General features: G+C 42.8%; 1 protein-coding gene across 6 annotated transcripts in view; it reads right to left on the bottom strand.

Moving 5' to 3' along the window:
- The window catches only part of emid1 (EMI domain containing 1), a 77730-nt gene that overhangs the window by 46177 nt on the left and 13895 nt on the right, over positions 1 to 17658 (bottom strand). Inside the window, exons 1-2 of one of the 6 annotated variants that reach the window (XM_088994401.1) lie at positions 187 to 2712; positions 44 to 106 (exon numbers count right to left, since the gene is read on the bottom strand). The exons of 4 other annotated variants lie outside the window; for them this stretch is intronic. In XM_088994401.1, coding sequence (XP_088850527.1) covers positions 44 to 106; positions 187 to 271 — 148 coding nt within the window. In that variant the 5' untranslated portion in view covers positions 272 to 2712. Of the gene's footprint in view, positions 1 to 43; positions 107 to 186; positions 2713 to 13270; positions 17594 to 17658 lie in introns of those variants that run through there. One more of the 6 variants, XM_088994399.1, reaches the window with a different exon arrangement.

Genomic DNA, 17658 nt, shown 5'->3' with positions numbered 1-17658 from the left:
GAAAGAAATACACTGCACTGTATAATAAAGTCACTTTATTTACATTTGTGATGGTCATTGATGACTTGATGGAATGGCGTTGGAGGTCGGAGGTCAGAGGGAATTGCTGTTTGGAAAGAGTCACATTCCATAAGGACTGTAATTGAAGAAATAAACTGTACAGTAAAATAAAGTTGTTTTATTTACCTTTGTGATGGTCATTGATGGCTTGATGGAATGGCATTGGAAGTCGGAGGTCAGAGGGAATTTCTGTTTGGATAGAGAGGTACATTACATGAGGACTGTAATTAAAGAAACAAACTGTACTGTAAAATAATTTTATTTACCCTTGTGATGGTCGTTGATGGCTTATGGAAGGAAAGTCACCTTCCATAAGGACTGTTGGTAACTCAACCTCTGGTGTGGCTTCTCTTCTTTGCTTCTTTGGAGACTCCCCATCATTTTTGCTGATTAAAAACCTCTTAACTGACACCGGTTGCTTTCTTACAAAGCTGAGGCATCACATTATCGTTCATCATGTTGATGATTGTCATAGCCACAGTCTATTCTGGATGGAACTGTTTGATAAAAGCCTGCACATCATTCCACTTTGCCAACATTGCCTTGATGAGCTCACTTGATGCTGCGGGCATCTCCTCCTCCTCGCCCTCAAATGTTCTCGAACCATCCGTTGCTGGCTTTAAAATCCTTAATAAGAGCCAAACTTCCAAGTTGTCGCATGGCGATATCGGCGTGAATTAGCCGTACTTTTTCGGTCCCATAATAGCAAAATTATCTGCAAAAAGCTCATCGGAGGCGATCGACGTGTGAATTCACAGAGAGAGGGTGTGGAAAGGAGGGTCGGCTGGAGCGCTGTTCGGTCGTGTGCTTCCGCCGAAGATCACGCCGCCAGATTCGAAGATCACTCCACCAGCCGTGGTGGGTGTGTATCGCGAAAAGTAGTGCGTATTTCAAGGTTTAATTTTCAGAAATTTTACGTTCATAAACCGAAAAGTTCGTAAGGTAAGGTGTTTGTAAGCCGAGGCCCCACTGTATTATTTTTTTCAAGTTAACTCATTCACTGCCAGACGATGTGCAAAAATGTGTCCAATCCAGCGTTTTAGGATTACATAAAAATTCAATGCAATGTAAGAAACCTTAGAATATCTTTTTTCATTATAAAAAAAGAGTTAATTCCTAAATTATAAGGGTCTGGAGTTATCTGATGTTGAAATGAGGCCAAAATACAACACAATACATACTATATGGTTTATATAGTGTTTTAACAACAACTGAAGCTGTAACAAAACGCTAACATGCAAAAAAGGGAAATGCTGCCCCCTCGTGGACTGGAAAAAACATTGCCAGAGCCCATGACCAGGGCCTTATCGGCACCCAAACAAGAAAAAAACCCGTATAAAATTCAGGAATGGCACTCTGTCATATTTTCAATTCCCGAATAAATTCGGGGATGGCAGTGAATGTGTTAATCTTTCACTCCAATATCTTTTTATGCATATCTACAATATTTATTTATAAAGAGATAACCATCATTATTCCATCCATGCATCCAGCTGTCCATCTATCCTTTCAACCATGCTTCCATAGGTCTGTCTCTCCAATCCATCAATCTGTCTGTCATTCATTCAGTGCTGCCAAGACTGTAATAACAGTGGAGTGTCGATGTGTAACCTGCAAGATGACAGGCACAAAGAAATCCATCAAACCTCTACCTCATTCTTAGCCTTCCCGCTGTCAGGAAGCCTCTTTGCAGCGAGAGAGCTGCTGGCTGCTCAACTGCTTTGTCATTACAAATTGTCCGTGTCAAACAAGTGCACACAAGACAGCCAGCCATTTTTCTCATGACTTTGCGTGAATTGTGCTGTCAAAGTCAAGAGAGTGTCTTGGAAAAGTTGAGTTGTTTGTATGAAATGATATTTACATTAGATTAATGTGCAGTCATTTAAAAAAATGCAGTACATATCTCATACACACGTGAGACTATGTGTGTCCAAGTCAGACTTGGATATAGTGAAGACAAGAACATAACGTGATAGATCAAATCAGGTTTATAATATTCATATTTCTCATCTGCAGCTGGATAAAATGGTTGTGCCGAAAAGGACGCCTGGCTTCAATGCAGTATTGGACTTCCAGAATCAATTCTTCTTGAACTGTGTTTGGAACTAGGTCAGCCTTTTACAGCGCCAAACCCTTGAAACAACACAAAATCCTCAGGTTTCTCCGCTTTGGTGATGACTTTATGTCCTGTCAAATTTCCACTATTCTTTGCTATTTCGAACACAGCTACCAAAGTGATGCTGAAAACAATGAACGAAAGGAGTACCGAAAATATTTTTGGCTACAAATAGTAGTGTATTGAAAATTTGTGTGATTATGCAACTGGTTTCTTGGTTGAAACACGCAAAATGATCACTCCTGTTTTAATGCTTTGGGAATTAGAAAGTAGCTATTCTTACAAAATTGGGGTGGATAATTTGAAATAATCCCAATTCTGGAATCAGAGTTGATGGATGAATGTTCCTGAACAGGATGGCCTTATCCTGTGAGCAAATCTGAAGCGAGAACTCTGGCCTCTGAGATCGAGTCTAGACAATTACTGTATAGTATTAGTGAAGTTTATATTTAATACTCATCGATGAAATCTTCAGCAGTCATCTGTACTTCTTTGAAGGAGTCGAACATTTCGCTTTTTACTGGTAGTTTCGGCCCTATATATATATATCCCTACTGTCCAGACATGGCAGTGCCGGACTCTGCTATGATAGGTCGCTGCTCTCAGGTTTGGCGGAGCAGAGGACTACTCCCTGCGGCTTCACTGATTGTTCCTATTGTCCTGAATAACCACTGGCCTGATTTCCCCACTTGCACCGGTATCACCTCATCAGCATTACGAATCCTATGTTGCCTAAGACGGCTGTTGTACGAACGATCCAAATTGAACCTCACACCACCTTATCTGTTTAGTGAAGGATTTAGCCGTTTTATGAACAACTACGTGAACCTGAGAGCAGGGGCCTATCATAGCAGAGTCCGCCACCGCCATGTCTGGACAGTAGGGATATATATAGGGCCAAAACTACCAGTAAGACTTTAGTTTGCTGAAGAAGCATCATGGATAAGAAGCGAAACGTCCGACACCTTCAAAGAAGTACAGATGACGGCTGAAGAAACCTTTTCATCGATGGACCACTCCTGTACGACTGAGAGCTTACACAGACGTATTTAATACTCATATTCTTATTTCCTGCTATATCTGTGGCAATCTTTCAAAACAATGTTGCCGTCTTTGATTTGTTGATACTCCATAAATAATGGTCAGACTGTACTGGCTCAGTTTCTGAGGACTTTGACTATGAAGAAACTTGCCGTGTCCGCACTCCCACTGAAAGACAAATAAATATTGTATTATTTTTGAAAAATACGCACATGTCCCATAGCTCTTTTTACTCTTCACAGTCAGAAGGCAACAAAGCTATCTGTTTTTTTCTTGTCTTAAACAAATTAGAACTTCAGGGAAATGTCATGTATGGAGTCATTCCGTTCTCCCTTTTTTTTTTAGAATGTTCAGGAACTATATCCGCAGTTCTCCTGCCCCGAGCACTAGAAGCGAAGGAATAATTTATGAGCCCCCAACATTTCGACCAAACTCAAAGCTTCAGCTTTGTCTTAGGATCGGGGCCCATCTGGCTGGACTTCTCATAAGGCTCCTTTCGCAGCGCTTTGTTTATTCAAGTCACTCAAGTCGTTTATACAGGAAAGTGAAGGGTTCATATTAAAAGACGTAACTAAGAATGGGCCATTATATTTAAATAATGATGGTTAATGCTCAAATAAGATGAGGACCACTTGTGTGATCAGGACCGGATCCTCCTCCTCTCATTACCTAATGTTATTAATATGTTAACAAACACAGTGTGTGGTCACTTTTAATGAGTGAGATTCATTTGAAACCAACGAAATATGGTATGATGCTATCCGATAAGGCTGTTTGTTTGTTCCGTGGGTGGAATGGTAAAAGTGTTCTTGCGTTTTGTCCAAGACCCTTAACTTATTCACTGCCATTCCCAAATTTTGTTCGGGTTTTGCTTTTTCTTGCGATTGTTGCTGTTGTTAGAACCCTTCCACGAGGGGGAAGCATTTGCCTTTTGTACAGCCACCCCTATTTCATGCTCAGATAACTCTAGACCTATATAACTTAGGAAATAACTATTTTTTTCTGGTGAAATAAGACAGTCTTGGGTTTCTTATACTTTATGTAGTCCTAAAACTCAATATTCTGTGGGTCCTGTAATTTGAGTGAAAATGACAAAATCTTGGCAATGGAGTGGACACATGTTTCTGCACATTGTCTGGCAGTGAATTAGTTAATATTTGTTTCTGCCTGGTCCACTTTTGGTCCAATGATAAAGATGTCAACACTAAATAAACCCTGACCAAATGGGTGACGAATGCACAATATGTCATATATAAATAGCATTGGTCCAGAACCAGATTCGTTAATATTAGGCTGATTATTTTTAGTTATCATACAGTTAAATACTTGGGGTCAACTGTCCAGAGCAATGCAGAGTATGGAAAAGAGGTGAAGAAGCGTGTCCAGGCAGGCTGGAGAAAAATGTCAGGTGTGATGTGTGATAGAAGGGTTTCAGCTAGGATGAAAGGAAAAGTGTATAAAACAGTGGTGAGACCAGCAATGATGTTTGGACTGGAGACAGTGCCACTGAAGAAAAGACAGGAAGCAGAGCTGGAGGTAGCAGAGCTGAAGATGTTGAGGTTTTCTTTGGGAGTGACCAGGTTGGATAGGATCAGGAATGAGTACATTAGAGGGACAACTCATATTAGAGGCGTTGGAGAGAAAGTCAGAGAGGCCAGACTGAGATGGTTTGGACAGAGGAGAGAGAGTGACTATATCGGGAGAAGGATGCTGACCCTTGAACTGCTAGGCAGGAGACCGAGAGGAAGACCGAAGAGGAGGTTTATGGATGTGGGCAAAGAGGACATGAAGGTAGCTGGTGTGAGAGAAGAGGATGCACAAAACCGGGTTAGATGGAGGACATTGATTCACTGTGGCGACCCCTGAAGGGAAAAGCCAAAAGGAAAAGAAGAAGAAGATACAGTTGCATATTATCAATGACAAATTTATTGTGTTTGCAATGAAGAATGCTTATGTCTGCAATGATAATTGATGAGGCCTATTAAAATACGCTCCCAAAAAAAGAATGCTAAGTGCACTGTGTCACCTTTCCAAGAAAGTGTTTGCAATGAGATATTGTGTGAAGACCAAACAAGAACATGGTTAGATATGGATGGATCTGTCAACACCAGCTGCAACTTGGTGTTTTTGTAATGATCGCAAACAGGTGTTCACTCACATATCCACACATAGACAAACAAGTTCAGTGTCTTTAACAACCCTCACGCTTTAGGTTGGACACACCCCTGTATACGATTCCCAATGAGAAATATATGAGAGGGTTACGTGCAGAGAACTGAAACCCAACACTTCTCGTCGTTTCCCTCTCGAGTAATTGGTACAAGAATCAAGTGTTTTCTTTCATTATTAGTTATTTTTTTAGGAATGTCTAATTGATTACCCTGAAGGTTTGTGTGAAATCAGGTGTAGTCACACAGTGGAACTGTGCCAAAACCGTGCCGGGCAGACGGGACAGAAATTGAAATGACTTCTGGTTGCACATTGCAAATATTGATCTTTATTCACACCACACCTATAATGTGAATTTCAGAAGGAGAAAAAAGTAAGGGGATATATTGGACGGGGTAGGCTCTGGGCCTCTTGAGTGGAAGAAGTGAGGATTTATTTTATTTTTTGTGGGAAGAAGGTGGAGAAACAATGGGAACCAGCTACTGGTGCAGTTGCCATCTAAATGAGGTGCTCAATCGACTGCCTAAAGAGACCTACAGCTCATCAATAAAACCGCTGGTGCTTTTGAAGGCCAGTCTACTCTTGACACGAACACAGTCGCAGCTCAATGACACAGCCTGTCAAGACTACTTCTCTCTAAAACAGTGGGTGATAAATCATGAATACAATAACAAAAGCTTAACGCTGGCTGTGTTTTGCTAAAACCAATTCAGGCATGTAGCAATTGAGGCTCTTCTGGCCTTGACCCACATCTGTTAATAATGGCGGGTTTGATATGATTCGGCAGCAAGATATGTTGGCTCTGTTCCTGAAATCAAGAACAGCCTGAAAATGCCCAGCCAAATATTGTTTTCATCCACTTTTGCCTCCGATGACGTACAGCAAAGGATCAGCGCAGTCGAAGAGTTAAGTGATGTATTTGGTACGTGGTGTCTCGGAAGATCTTGGACAGATTGTGAAGGTCTGCCAAAAGAAATAATAGCGCATGACATAATTTGTGTCCATCGTGGTTTCGTCCACGAGACAGCCTTCCAAATTTGGCAAATTCGCAATGATTACTGCCAATCTGTCACTGACAACAAATGCAGATGGGGTGCATGCGTGTGCTTATGACAAAAGGCAGGCCACAAAATGTGTGCCTGTGTCTTGTATTGGACAATTTTTATTTTAATTCCGTGGATAAGTCAGAAAAGCATATTTCTTTGTGTGAGCATGTGGGCATGTGTGTGTGCTTGTATGTGTGCCGAAATGAACAGATATGTTTTTGAAAGTGTGCTTGCAGATTGGCATCGGACTGTGAGTGAGCTCCGCTGTGAGCAAGGTGGCTTTTTTACCACCTCAGGGAAACAGCAACATGCAGAACCACTATCTGGAGTTTATTTATGGTGCTGATAAAAACTGGGGGAGGTCATCATGCACAATGCTGGAAGTGGCATGGGTCCAGGCAAAACAATAGCCCTGATGCAACCCCCGTCCCCCACTGTATGAGTCCCATGGGGGTAGTGGAAAGGGCGGAATGCAGGCCCGAGTTTAGAGATTCAAGGGTACGTCCTGTAGTTAATGAGATCCCCCTGCTGACCCCTTCCCTCCCAACATTGTCTTAGCAGTGCTGCAACAACGTTCTCCTGATGAGGGGCCACTCAAGCACAAAGTGAAAAATGCTCCCCTGAGATAATCAGAACAAGATGTCCCCCAAAGGTTGAAGGTGCGAGAAAGGGCCTTGCTCTGCAAACCGGGTGTAGATGCTCTGCTGCTCACTTGCACAGGGACGCCTATAGTTGATAATTTGTACAAGTAAAAAAAAGGACATGACCTGAGGAAATGCCTCAGAGTAAGCAGAAACAAACACTTTGCTTAATGAGGCGTGCCTTACACGGTCTATTAATGCAAATGATACTTGACTTGTTATGAAACGCAACACAGTAGTGGGATTCTCTGCGTGACGGTGAAATGAACTGTGACTTTTGAATAATTCATTTAAAAAAGAGCCTTCGTCAGAGCTTTTGTCTCAAAAAATGGAGACACGTTAAGAATGAAACATGAAACAAACACTCGCATATAAAAAGCACTTGAAAGCCTGCGTACAAAATCTTGACCGTAGTTTGGAGTCCTTTCGAAAGTGTGAGCTCCAGTTGGAGACCCCACCACCATTCTGCTCAATGGAAATTCACTGCTCATGTCGTCATTGACAGCCCTGGAAAGGTAGGATTACAAGATTTTGCCCTATGACCTCAACCCGAGTGTTGCTTTGTTATTGGACCTTGACTTGAGGTCATCAGCAGTTAATTAAAAGCTCTTCAGATGCCAGGATCCCAAGGTTGGATGTGAAAACTCAGAATACTTGAAAATAATCCAGTTGAAGCATGATACGGTATAGTGAGGCTTTAATCCCTGAACAATTAGGACGCCATTATTTTTGGAGCAATTTTTAGTCTCGTTATACAGATAGATCATCTGTTTTATTAAAGGTTAAAAAAAGGATGTGTGCTGATTTCAATGAGGCCAACATTACGTCACCGTCTTCGGGCAAAGATTGATTCAAAAATTTGGGAGTGCTTGTTGAATGACGTGATACTTGGCATCATACGAAACCTGCAGAATCACACACTTCAGTAGCCATATGTTTCTTGCACTTCCTGTAAACTCCCCGTTTGTCATGTAACCCAACGGCGTCATAAAGTATATTGGTTATTTGAGCTTCAGAGGTCCCATACGTACTGTTGTGCTCCGCACTTCTCTCATTGGGCCCGTTAAGTGAGGTCATTTATCTTTGCTGGAGACTATTTAGTCGAGCAGGCAAGCACGTGGCCGCCGCTCATCTTCACTTGTCTTTTCGTCCAGAACTAATCCCAAACATCAGCGCTGCTCATCTCATTTTTGCTGTTGCTCAGCACCAAAGCGGCGCCACGTTAACAGATGGAAACAAATGTGAAAGTGAATAAGCAGTGAAACTCGCAGCATCGGTAGAGGCATCCGTCGCATCCAAAATTTGGCCGGGAAGAGGTGACAGAACTCAAGGAAGGTGGGTGCGGGGCGTATGGGAGGTCCGTGATTGAGCGGCCATAAATGATTTCCCCGCTAGAAACCCTGACAAAATCTTTGTGATGTGGTTAGTTTGTGGTTGAGAGTACATGGGAACGGAAGCTTCTCGGTAGACTCAATAATATCCCACCCACTTAGAAGCAACAGTCAACCCATGCCGATTTGTACAATGTGTGTTGACGAGCTCAGCAGTGCATATCGAGCCAGTGACTACTACAGTGTAAGACAAGTGCTCCATATCTAAGATATATTCCAGTAAATAGAGTATGTGTAGGTAAGTAAATGTCACATGCAAAACAAATGGGGAAAAAAACACATTTATTGTAGGTGTCATCTGATAACTTGTAAATTCTGGGACTCGATTCAAAATGTTGAATAAAAAAAAAAACTGTTCAGATATTTATTTACATATTTTGTTAAGGCACAACAGTGGGGCTCTCGGACAGGTACATGACTTGCTCTTTTATCTGTTTGTGTAGATGAAAGAAATGACTTTCTGGACAGATGTCTGATAGTCAGAGAAGACAAAAAAAAGTTATTTCACCGTTTTTGGGGGAAAATGTATGAAAAGTATGACTGATGAGTCAAGATGAGGCTTGCAAAGCCAACGACATCCGCACAGCATGGTGCTACCATGCGAGTGACAGCAGTATGGCTGTACTGCATACAGAGTCGAGGCAACAACATACGAGTCGAGGCAACAATAATGTATTTCGTTAAGACCATGATCCCAAAGTCACATTGAAATTAGTTTCCCAATGGATATAGCAGTCAAACATTAAGCTTTGATAATAACATTCCCAAAAGACTGCAACACAACAGAACATTTGTGGATGACGTTTAAAAGCCAAGTTTGTGCCAACCAATTGAAAGTACACTCCAGTGATTGAGCCCCCCCCCCCCAAAAAAAAAAAAAAAAAAAAAAAAAAAAAAAAAAAAAAACAACGGGTTTGAATAGCAAGCAACAGTAGCTAAATCGTGTGTCTGATCCAGGTGAGTATTGTTCAGGGATATATGAGCCCAAACAAATGGTGATGTATATCTTTTTGTTTGTAAAAAGTGTTTGGGCTTTTTTTTTACATTACTGACGAGGCCTACTTTCATTCTAACTGTAGGAAAAACAGATTTGAATGAGCTCCCGAGGGAATAATTGGGAAATAAATAAATCAGTGAGCGGAATTACGGTTTCCAGCTCAGCAGCCAGATACATAAAACTAAACTCAAATTCAAGGCAGACTGACCTGGAAAATGTGTACGTCACATGAAATCGCTAAAATATGCTGTGCCATCAAGTGTGAGTTGAAACATTGAAATCCATCTCACACATTGGACTGCTTGTTCAGGCTGTGATGTGCAATGTTGGATTGGATTGGAATTGCCTTTATTAGTCTCACAGTGGAGAAATTTACATTTCACAGCAGCAAAGTGATGAAAGGAATGAAAGCAGAAAAAAGAAATACATGAGCTGCTGGAAAGGCAGCCACTCTCGCGGCGCCGTCTTGAAGTCAAAAGAACAAAAAAAAACTAAAAAACAAATACAGTAAAGTCTCGTTATATCGATATTCAAGGGAATCCGAAAAAATATCGATATAACCGGGACTATCGATATATCCGACCCTGTTTGCATGTAATTTTCTCCGTGCGTGCATAGAAATAGTATCGATATAACCGGGACTATCGTTATATCCGATATCGATATAACGAGACTTTACTGTAATATGCCAACACAAAGCCACAGAGAGTCATTCATTAGTACCCTAGTGGTTCACTGTACCCTCTTTATGATGACATGAAGCAGTTCTAGATGAAAGAGGAGAGTATCAAAGCGTCTTTCCACCAGTGGATCAGGGACATCATGGTGGAACGTGCACGTCGACTACAAGCTAAATGTTGAAAGCAAACACGCAGCTGTAGCATCCATTGACGAAAAGAGAGTGTCTCACATCTCCTGTCCCACATAAATCTGCTTCAATTCCAAGCCGCAACAGTTCCACAGACGCATCGGCGCTCTGCGCTGACACTCCTTTCTTCTTATCGCGGGCTCCTCAAGCCATGCATCCATCCAGCCGCAGACTATCCAACAGCACCGACCTTTCCGCTGAACAAAGCGGGACTGTGAAGATGCTGCCCATTATAGGCGCAAAAAAACCACAATGGCCCCTTTGGTGTCCAGCGATGGCAGTCGAATGGCACCGACATTCCTCCCATTCAAAAACAGTACTGGCATATTCATGCTGCCGAAAAGGCGCAACCGCTCAGCACAGTGTCCTCCTTGATGAATGTCATGGTCAAAAATGCTGAAAAACAATCCATATCCATTCCACACGACGCCCAACAACACAAAGTGACAAAAGAAAACACAAAACAAGACAAAAACAACAACAAAAAGCAAGGCTCATGAGAGCACTTGCTGATGGCTGCCTACTCGGGCGCCATCTTGGACTTCTTTTGGTCGTCAACAAGCACACTATGGTAGGGTCTTTCACATTTGAAAAATCACTTATTGGCAGTATACACCCCAAAGTCAATAGACTGTATTACTTATAACAACAGAGTTAATGTTTTTTTTCCGACAGTATTGCCGGTGAATTTTTTTTTTTCATAGGCTACATCATTAACACGGGCTATATTGTTTGGGTGCTCTTTGTCTGTTTTTCTCCCTAACATCTATGATAAATTCCATTCTGAATAGTGTTTTGGAATTAAAACCATATTATAATTATAATCTTACATTATAGTGCGTCAAAATATTCTTTTTTTTAAATTTATGCTACTTCGTGTAAACTTGTCTTGGGAGTTATAAACTTCTTGAAGCTAGCAAACCTGGGCGAACTGTATGACAGAATCAAAGTTACAAACGCACACATACACGCACACTCACATTTTTATAGTCTTTGTGGATTTTCACTAACTGCCGGTGGGTCTGAAAGAAGTCGCGGTGGCTCAATGAAGGGCAAATATTTAGTAGTATATGATTTTCAGTGTTGAATCTGTTAATTTATCGGTAATAACGATTCATACACTTCCCATGTGAGACTGTTGGTAGTCCAGACACTGGTGCGTGCTCATCAGGAACAGAGCAGCCACTTTAATCCTGAGACTCAGCTCCCATTTTAAATGTCAACCTTTGCTATTGTATTTGCCATCAACACCATTAAGATCAGCTGCTGTGTGGCATTTGTGCAGCTGCCTCAATGCATTTTGTTTTTCTCTTTAAAATTTAAAAGCACATCAAGAGTATGTGGAAGATGGTATCTTAAATGACAATAAGCCAAACCCAACACTGAAACACCTCTAGGGCAAACTGACATTAGAGTGAAAAGTGCATTTGCTTAGCTGTAGTGGTCCGCGTGTGACGGGAGAGGAGATCAGCTGCTCTAATTTACCTCACGCTCGTCTTACTCGACTCATAACTACTAAAGCATGGAATCCTTAGAGCAGCAAGTCCCCTTGAACAACTGCATCTTTGACCGAACAAATCCTCATACGCAACCCCCCAAACCCACTTTCCGAATAAATAAAAAAATACACCCTCATTCATGGCACACTCCCACTCTTACTTTGGAAAGTGTGACTGAATGATATTTAAAGGGCCGGCTTGAGAGTGTAGGCCTGTGATAAGGCTGGGTAGAGCTGTGAAAACACAGATTAAGTTTCTTCGGCTTATTAAAGACAATGCGCTTCGGCCTCCCAGGCATAGCGCAAATTGCATCTGAAAAACAGCAGCCTCCTCCGCATGGCTTTGAGATATGTCTTGATGAGTACCCCCTGCGGTGGAGCTTTGACAGCCATGCTAATTCGTGTCTACATTTCCCCATGCTCTGTGTCTCGCCCGGCAGCCCGGCTGAAATGATAAGCTTTGCTCATCTCTTTGCTGGCGCTCTTCCACATAGCAAATCACATCCAAGATATCAAGTGTCATTGATAGTGATAGGCCACTCCCAAAACAAGATAAATGTTCATACACGTGTGGATATTGCCATTCACTGCCGCAGATGGAATCAAATATTTAGAAGTTCAATTCATCCTGACGTAATGAGGACTGCTTTTTAGATTTATTTTGGAAGATATGCTATCTGAAAATAAGCATTTACTGTTCTTGTATAGAACGTCAAAGTATACAGTAAATGGCTGCTCCTTCCGGGCTATGAAATTTCCTCCATCTGCAAATACTTAAACCTTTTTTTCCCTCCCTCTATTGGACACAATCAGCGATAAAGACCATTATGTTCTCCGGTCCAGAGGTAAGACAACATCTCCCAAAACTCATTGAAAACAATTAGAAGTTAATAATTACACAACTGGCCTGGAATTCCAGTCAAAGCCTGAGGTCGGGTTGAGACAGAAAAAGAGTGCATGCAAGAGGTGCCTTTCGGATGTAGTGTTATCTTACCCCGCATGGCCTCTTCAGGAGTGCATGTTATGAACCCTGATGTGATGTCATGTTTTGCTTATAAAACATGAATACGATAGGCCTGAAATCTAGTCTGACAGCATGGCATCATCACTTCACATTATCCTCCCTCATTTATCTCAGCATGCTGCAGCCGCCGCCACCTTAGTTTTGGGAAATGCAAAACTAAAACAGAGATGCGCTATCTCGACTTCTCGTCCGCCGGACCGGCTGATGTATGTTTGCCGTTCGCCGGAAGGCATGGTCTGCTGGGAATGGATGGTCGCGAAACTCTCATCAAGCAACTCTCTCATCTCCAGTTAACCACATCAGTGAGGGCGCTGTCAGCGTGCGCGCAGGCTAGTCTCACTTTGCACTTCGAGGCAGCCAGGATGTTAACGCTGGATTTGATGCATACCGGGTCTTGTAGTCAGCAGTGACCTGGGGAGGCCCGTTGAGAGAATGATGGAGGTCAAACTAAATGAGCGGCTCATCCACATTTTTCACAGTCTGACAAGCAGAACAATGGGAATGATGGGAACGAGAGGGGTGTTCCAATAAAATTCATGAGCTCTTAAGTAGAATGTTATTACAGTTTTACTCGGACAGTTGATTTCTAAGAGACACGCTAGAATGTTCATGTTAAAAAAAGTACATTAGATACTCTTATTCAATTAACGGTCTTCTTTTCCTTTTGTCTTTTCCCTTCAGGGGTCGCCACAGCGAATCAGTGTCCTCCATCTAACCCGGTTTTGTCAGAATCAGAATCAGAATACCTTTATTCGTCCCGCAATGGGGAAATTTGCAGTCCACAGCAGCAATTGAAGAGGGATGGGGTTGGGGTGGGAGTGAAAGGATAGAAAACAAGATATTCTAAGCATAACAAAATAAAAATGTCAACTGTATACTGTGCAAATGTAGATGTGCAAAAACCGTTCTATAAACAAGACTGTACATAGTGCAGAATCAAGAAATGCATTTAGATATATTGCAACAACCCATATTTACAAGTGGCCAGTTTTTTTTTTCCACATGTGATCATTGGGAATTGTGAAGCCTGACAGCAGTCGGTAGGAACGAGCGGCGGTACCTCTCCTTCTTGCAGCGCGGGTGTAATAGTCTCTGGCTAAAGGAGCTACCCAGAGCTGTCAGGATGGGCAGGAGGGGGTGGGAGGGGCTGTCCGTCATAGCTTTTAGTTTAGCTAGCGTCCGTCTGTTGCCCACCTCCTCTAGAGAGTCCAGCGAGCAGCCCACGACAGAACTGGCCCGCTTGACAAAGCGCTCCAGTCTTTTTCTGTCCCGGGTGGTGATGCTGCCTGACCAGCAGACAATGCCATAGTGGATGGCTGATGCCACCACAGAGTCATAGAAAGTCTTTAGGAGTGACCCCTGAACTCCAAAAGACCTCAGTTTCCTGAGGAGGAAGAGGTGACTCTGTCCCTTTTTGATTAGGGCATCCGTGTTTGTTGTCCAGTCCAGTTTATTGTTGAGAGTAACACCCAGGTACTTGTAGGAGGTCACCCTCTCAATGTCCGAACCCTGGATGTTCAATGGTGCAGGTGACGATTGTTTCCTGCAGAAGTCCACCACCAGCTCCTTGGTTTTGCCGGTGTTGATCTGGAGGTGATTTTTCTGGCACCAGTCCACAAAGTCCTTTGTCAGTCCCCTGTACTCCCTATCGTCTGCCTCTGTAATGAGGCCGACAATAGCTGAATCGTCAGAGAACTTCTGAAGGTGGCAGGTTGGGGTGTTGTAATTGAAGTCCGAGGTGTAGAGGGCGAAGAGGAATGGAGCCAGGACTGTTCCCTGCGGCGCTCCGGTGCTGCAGAGAAGCCTGCCCGACTCACAGTTCTTTACTCTCACGTACTGTAGCCTGTTTGTGAGGTAATCTGTAATCCAGGATGTGAGGTGATGGTCGACTCCGGCATGCCGCAGCTTGTCCCCCAGTAGACTTGGCTGGATGGTGTTGAAGGCACTGGAGAAATCGAAGAATGTGATCCTCACCGTGCTCCCAGCATTCTCCAGGTGCAGCAACGCCGTATGGAGGAGGTAGATGATGGCATCCTCCACACCGATGCTGGGCTGGTAGGCAAACTGTAGCGGGTCCAGCGATGAGCTTGCCAGAGGTCGCAGGTGGGCGAGGACGAGTCTCTCCAGCGTCTTCATCAGGTGAGACGTCAGCGCCACCGGTCTGTAGCTGTTGAGCTCTTTGGGGTTGGCAATCTTGGGCACTGGGACCAGGCATGACGTTTTCCACAGCTGTGGAACTCTGCCCAGCTTCAGGCTCAGGTTGAACAAGTGCGGGACAATGACACACAGCTGGTCGGAGCAGGACTTGAGGAGTCGGGAACTGATGTGCATCCTCTTCTCTCACACCAGACCATGTCCTATTTCACAACATCCATCACCCTCCTCTTGGGCTTTCATTTTGGTCTCCTGTCTGGCAGTTCAAGGCTCAGCATCCTTCTCCCAGTATATTCACACTCCCTCCTCTGGACATTGGATGGGATGTACCTTTATTCGTCTCGCAGTGGAGAAATTTACATTTCACAGCAGCAAAGTTATGAAAGGAAGAGGAAAGGAGTAGAAAACAAAATACAGGAGCTGCTGGAAAGGCAGCCACTCTCGCGGCACCATCTTGAAGTAAAAAAAAACAAAAAAAAAACACATAATAAATAAATATCAACTAACATGACAACACAAAGACACAGAGAGTCTTTGTGACATGAAGCAGTTCTAGATGAAAGTCCAAACCATCTCAGTCTGGCCTCTCGGACTTTCTTTCCAAAACCTCAAGTGAGATGTCCCTCTGATATACTCATTTCTGATCCGATCCAACCTGGTCTATTGTCAAACCATTATTCAATTAAAGGTACAGTATTTTCTGGTGTATAAGGTGCACCAGAGTATAAGGCACACCCCCAATGAATGGTGTATTTTCAAGCTTTTATATATAGCCATATATAAGGCGCACCTTCAATGAATGAAAAATGTTTTCCAAATATAAAACATAAATAGTCAAAAGTTTACGAAATGTAAAGCACATGCACCACATTATAAGGCACTAAGGTAGAGGCTGGGATTATGCACGAATTCTTCTACAGGGGGAAATGGAGTCGGTGGCTTATGACAGTCGTTGCGAGACCTGTTGTGGCTCAATATTACTTTTTAAGAGGGACCTGCATATAAGGCACAGGGTCATCTTTTGGAGAAAATGAAAGCTTTCAGGTGTGCCTTATACCCGTGTTTGAAATGACGTCTTCCCGGGGCGTACAACTTTCGTCTCTGCCCGGGTGGCTGACAACTTCAAGGAAAAAAAAAAACATTTCTTTTTCAAATCAAACGTTTGTTTTATTCAATAAAGCAAACACGACAAGAAAACTGCGACAAGCCAAATTGCCAAACGAACGTTCGTTTTGCAATTTGCATACTCGGCACAGCAGCCAAACAAAAGCCTGTTTGGTGCTTCGGACTATACCGTGACTGAAAAGTGTACTTGAAAGTTTTGAAAGCCACTTAGAAAGAGGAGGCCACATGGCATTGAGCAGACAACACAACACAAACATTGCATTGTGGACCATGACGAAAAATGACAACTGGATCAAAATCTTCAGCAAGTGATACATTTACCATAAATTAAGCAAGGGAGCATTTGTGGTAGGTACTTCCTTAATTAAAAAAAATAAAACCTTTAATAATAATACCTTTAATTTCAAGCGCCATTCAAAACACCCAAGGACACTTTATACTTCGCAACAGTGTTTTTTTTTTTTTTTGCGATTAGTCGTCTTATTGTGTTTCAAGTTGTGAAAAATGGGGCAGGCAACCCTGCCCGGGTGCCCGCGAACTTTTTGTCATGAGTTTCAGACACTGCTTCTACACTGGAAAATAAGGTACAGTATTTAAAAAAAGTGGTCATTGACATATCAAAAGCAATCCCCCAAAGAAAAGAAGACAAGTAGACCCAAGTAGGTACTAAAGAGGTTGCCTTTTAAACATGCACTCATTGAACTATGTGTGCAGGTTTCACTTCATTTGGTGGCAACAGCATACCTGTCAACCTGTACGTTTTTGCCGTAAAGAAGTACGTTTATTCTGCATTTTAAGACGTGTACGACGTACAAGAAAATCTGTACGGAAAAACGCAAATTTGTCAATTATGGGTACACTTCCGTATACACCGACTATCACAAAACGGCAAATCAATCCAGTCAAACGAGTTCGTTGCGGTAGCCTCTCGATGTATCTTTTTTTTTTCTCGTTGCAAACGAAGCGAGCGGTTTGATGCTACTGTGCGCATGCGTCTGCCCCCTAGGGATTTCCCATTGCATCATTCTTCATGTAATTTGATCATTTATTAACAATATGTACAGAATGATATAACGAAACACACATACAATATAACATGTTAAACTACATAAATAAACACGTTTGAAAAAAAATGGTACAATTATTTTGTATTTTGTAAGGGAAAATACAACAGTTTGTAAGGGCATGGAGCCGTGGAGGTTGACAGGTATGCAACAGATTTAAGTCCGCACTGTGGCGCTGGCTTTGCCCGTGTGGGGCAGCTTTTATTTTGGCTTCAAGCTGTGAATGAGGCGGGTGGCAGTGCGCTCTCTGGTTCCAAGGTCTTCTTAGTGGCACTGCTCACATGCCGGGGATGGAACAAAGCGCCGGTGGCCCTGGATAGCATCCGCGGTGCCAGAGAGTAAGGCACCAGTGAATGGAAACTGTCACTTTCACTCGGTGAAGCCTGTGATCTGAGCCACCTAAAAAAGCGTTGGGCTAAGTGGGTAATCCCAGCATGCATCCTTGCTTGTTTGACAGCCCCGTG

This window comes from Hippocampus bargibanti, linkage group LG04 (genome assembly GCF_051943395.1).
Source record: "Hippocampus bargibanti isolate YZ-2025 linkage group LG04, ASM5194339v1, whole genome shotgun sequence".
In the NCBI taxonomy this organism is placed as follows: domain Eukaryota; kingdom Metazoa; phylum Chordata; class Actinopteri; order Syngnathiformes; family Syngnathidae; genus Hippocampus; species Hippocampus bargibanti.
This window is presented reverse-complemented; position numbering and strand designations above follow the sequence as displayed.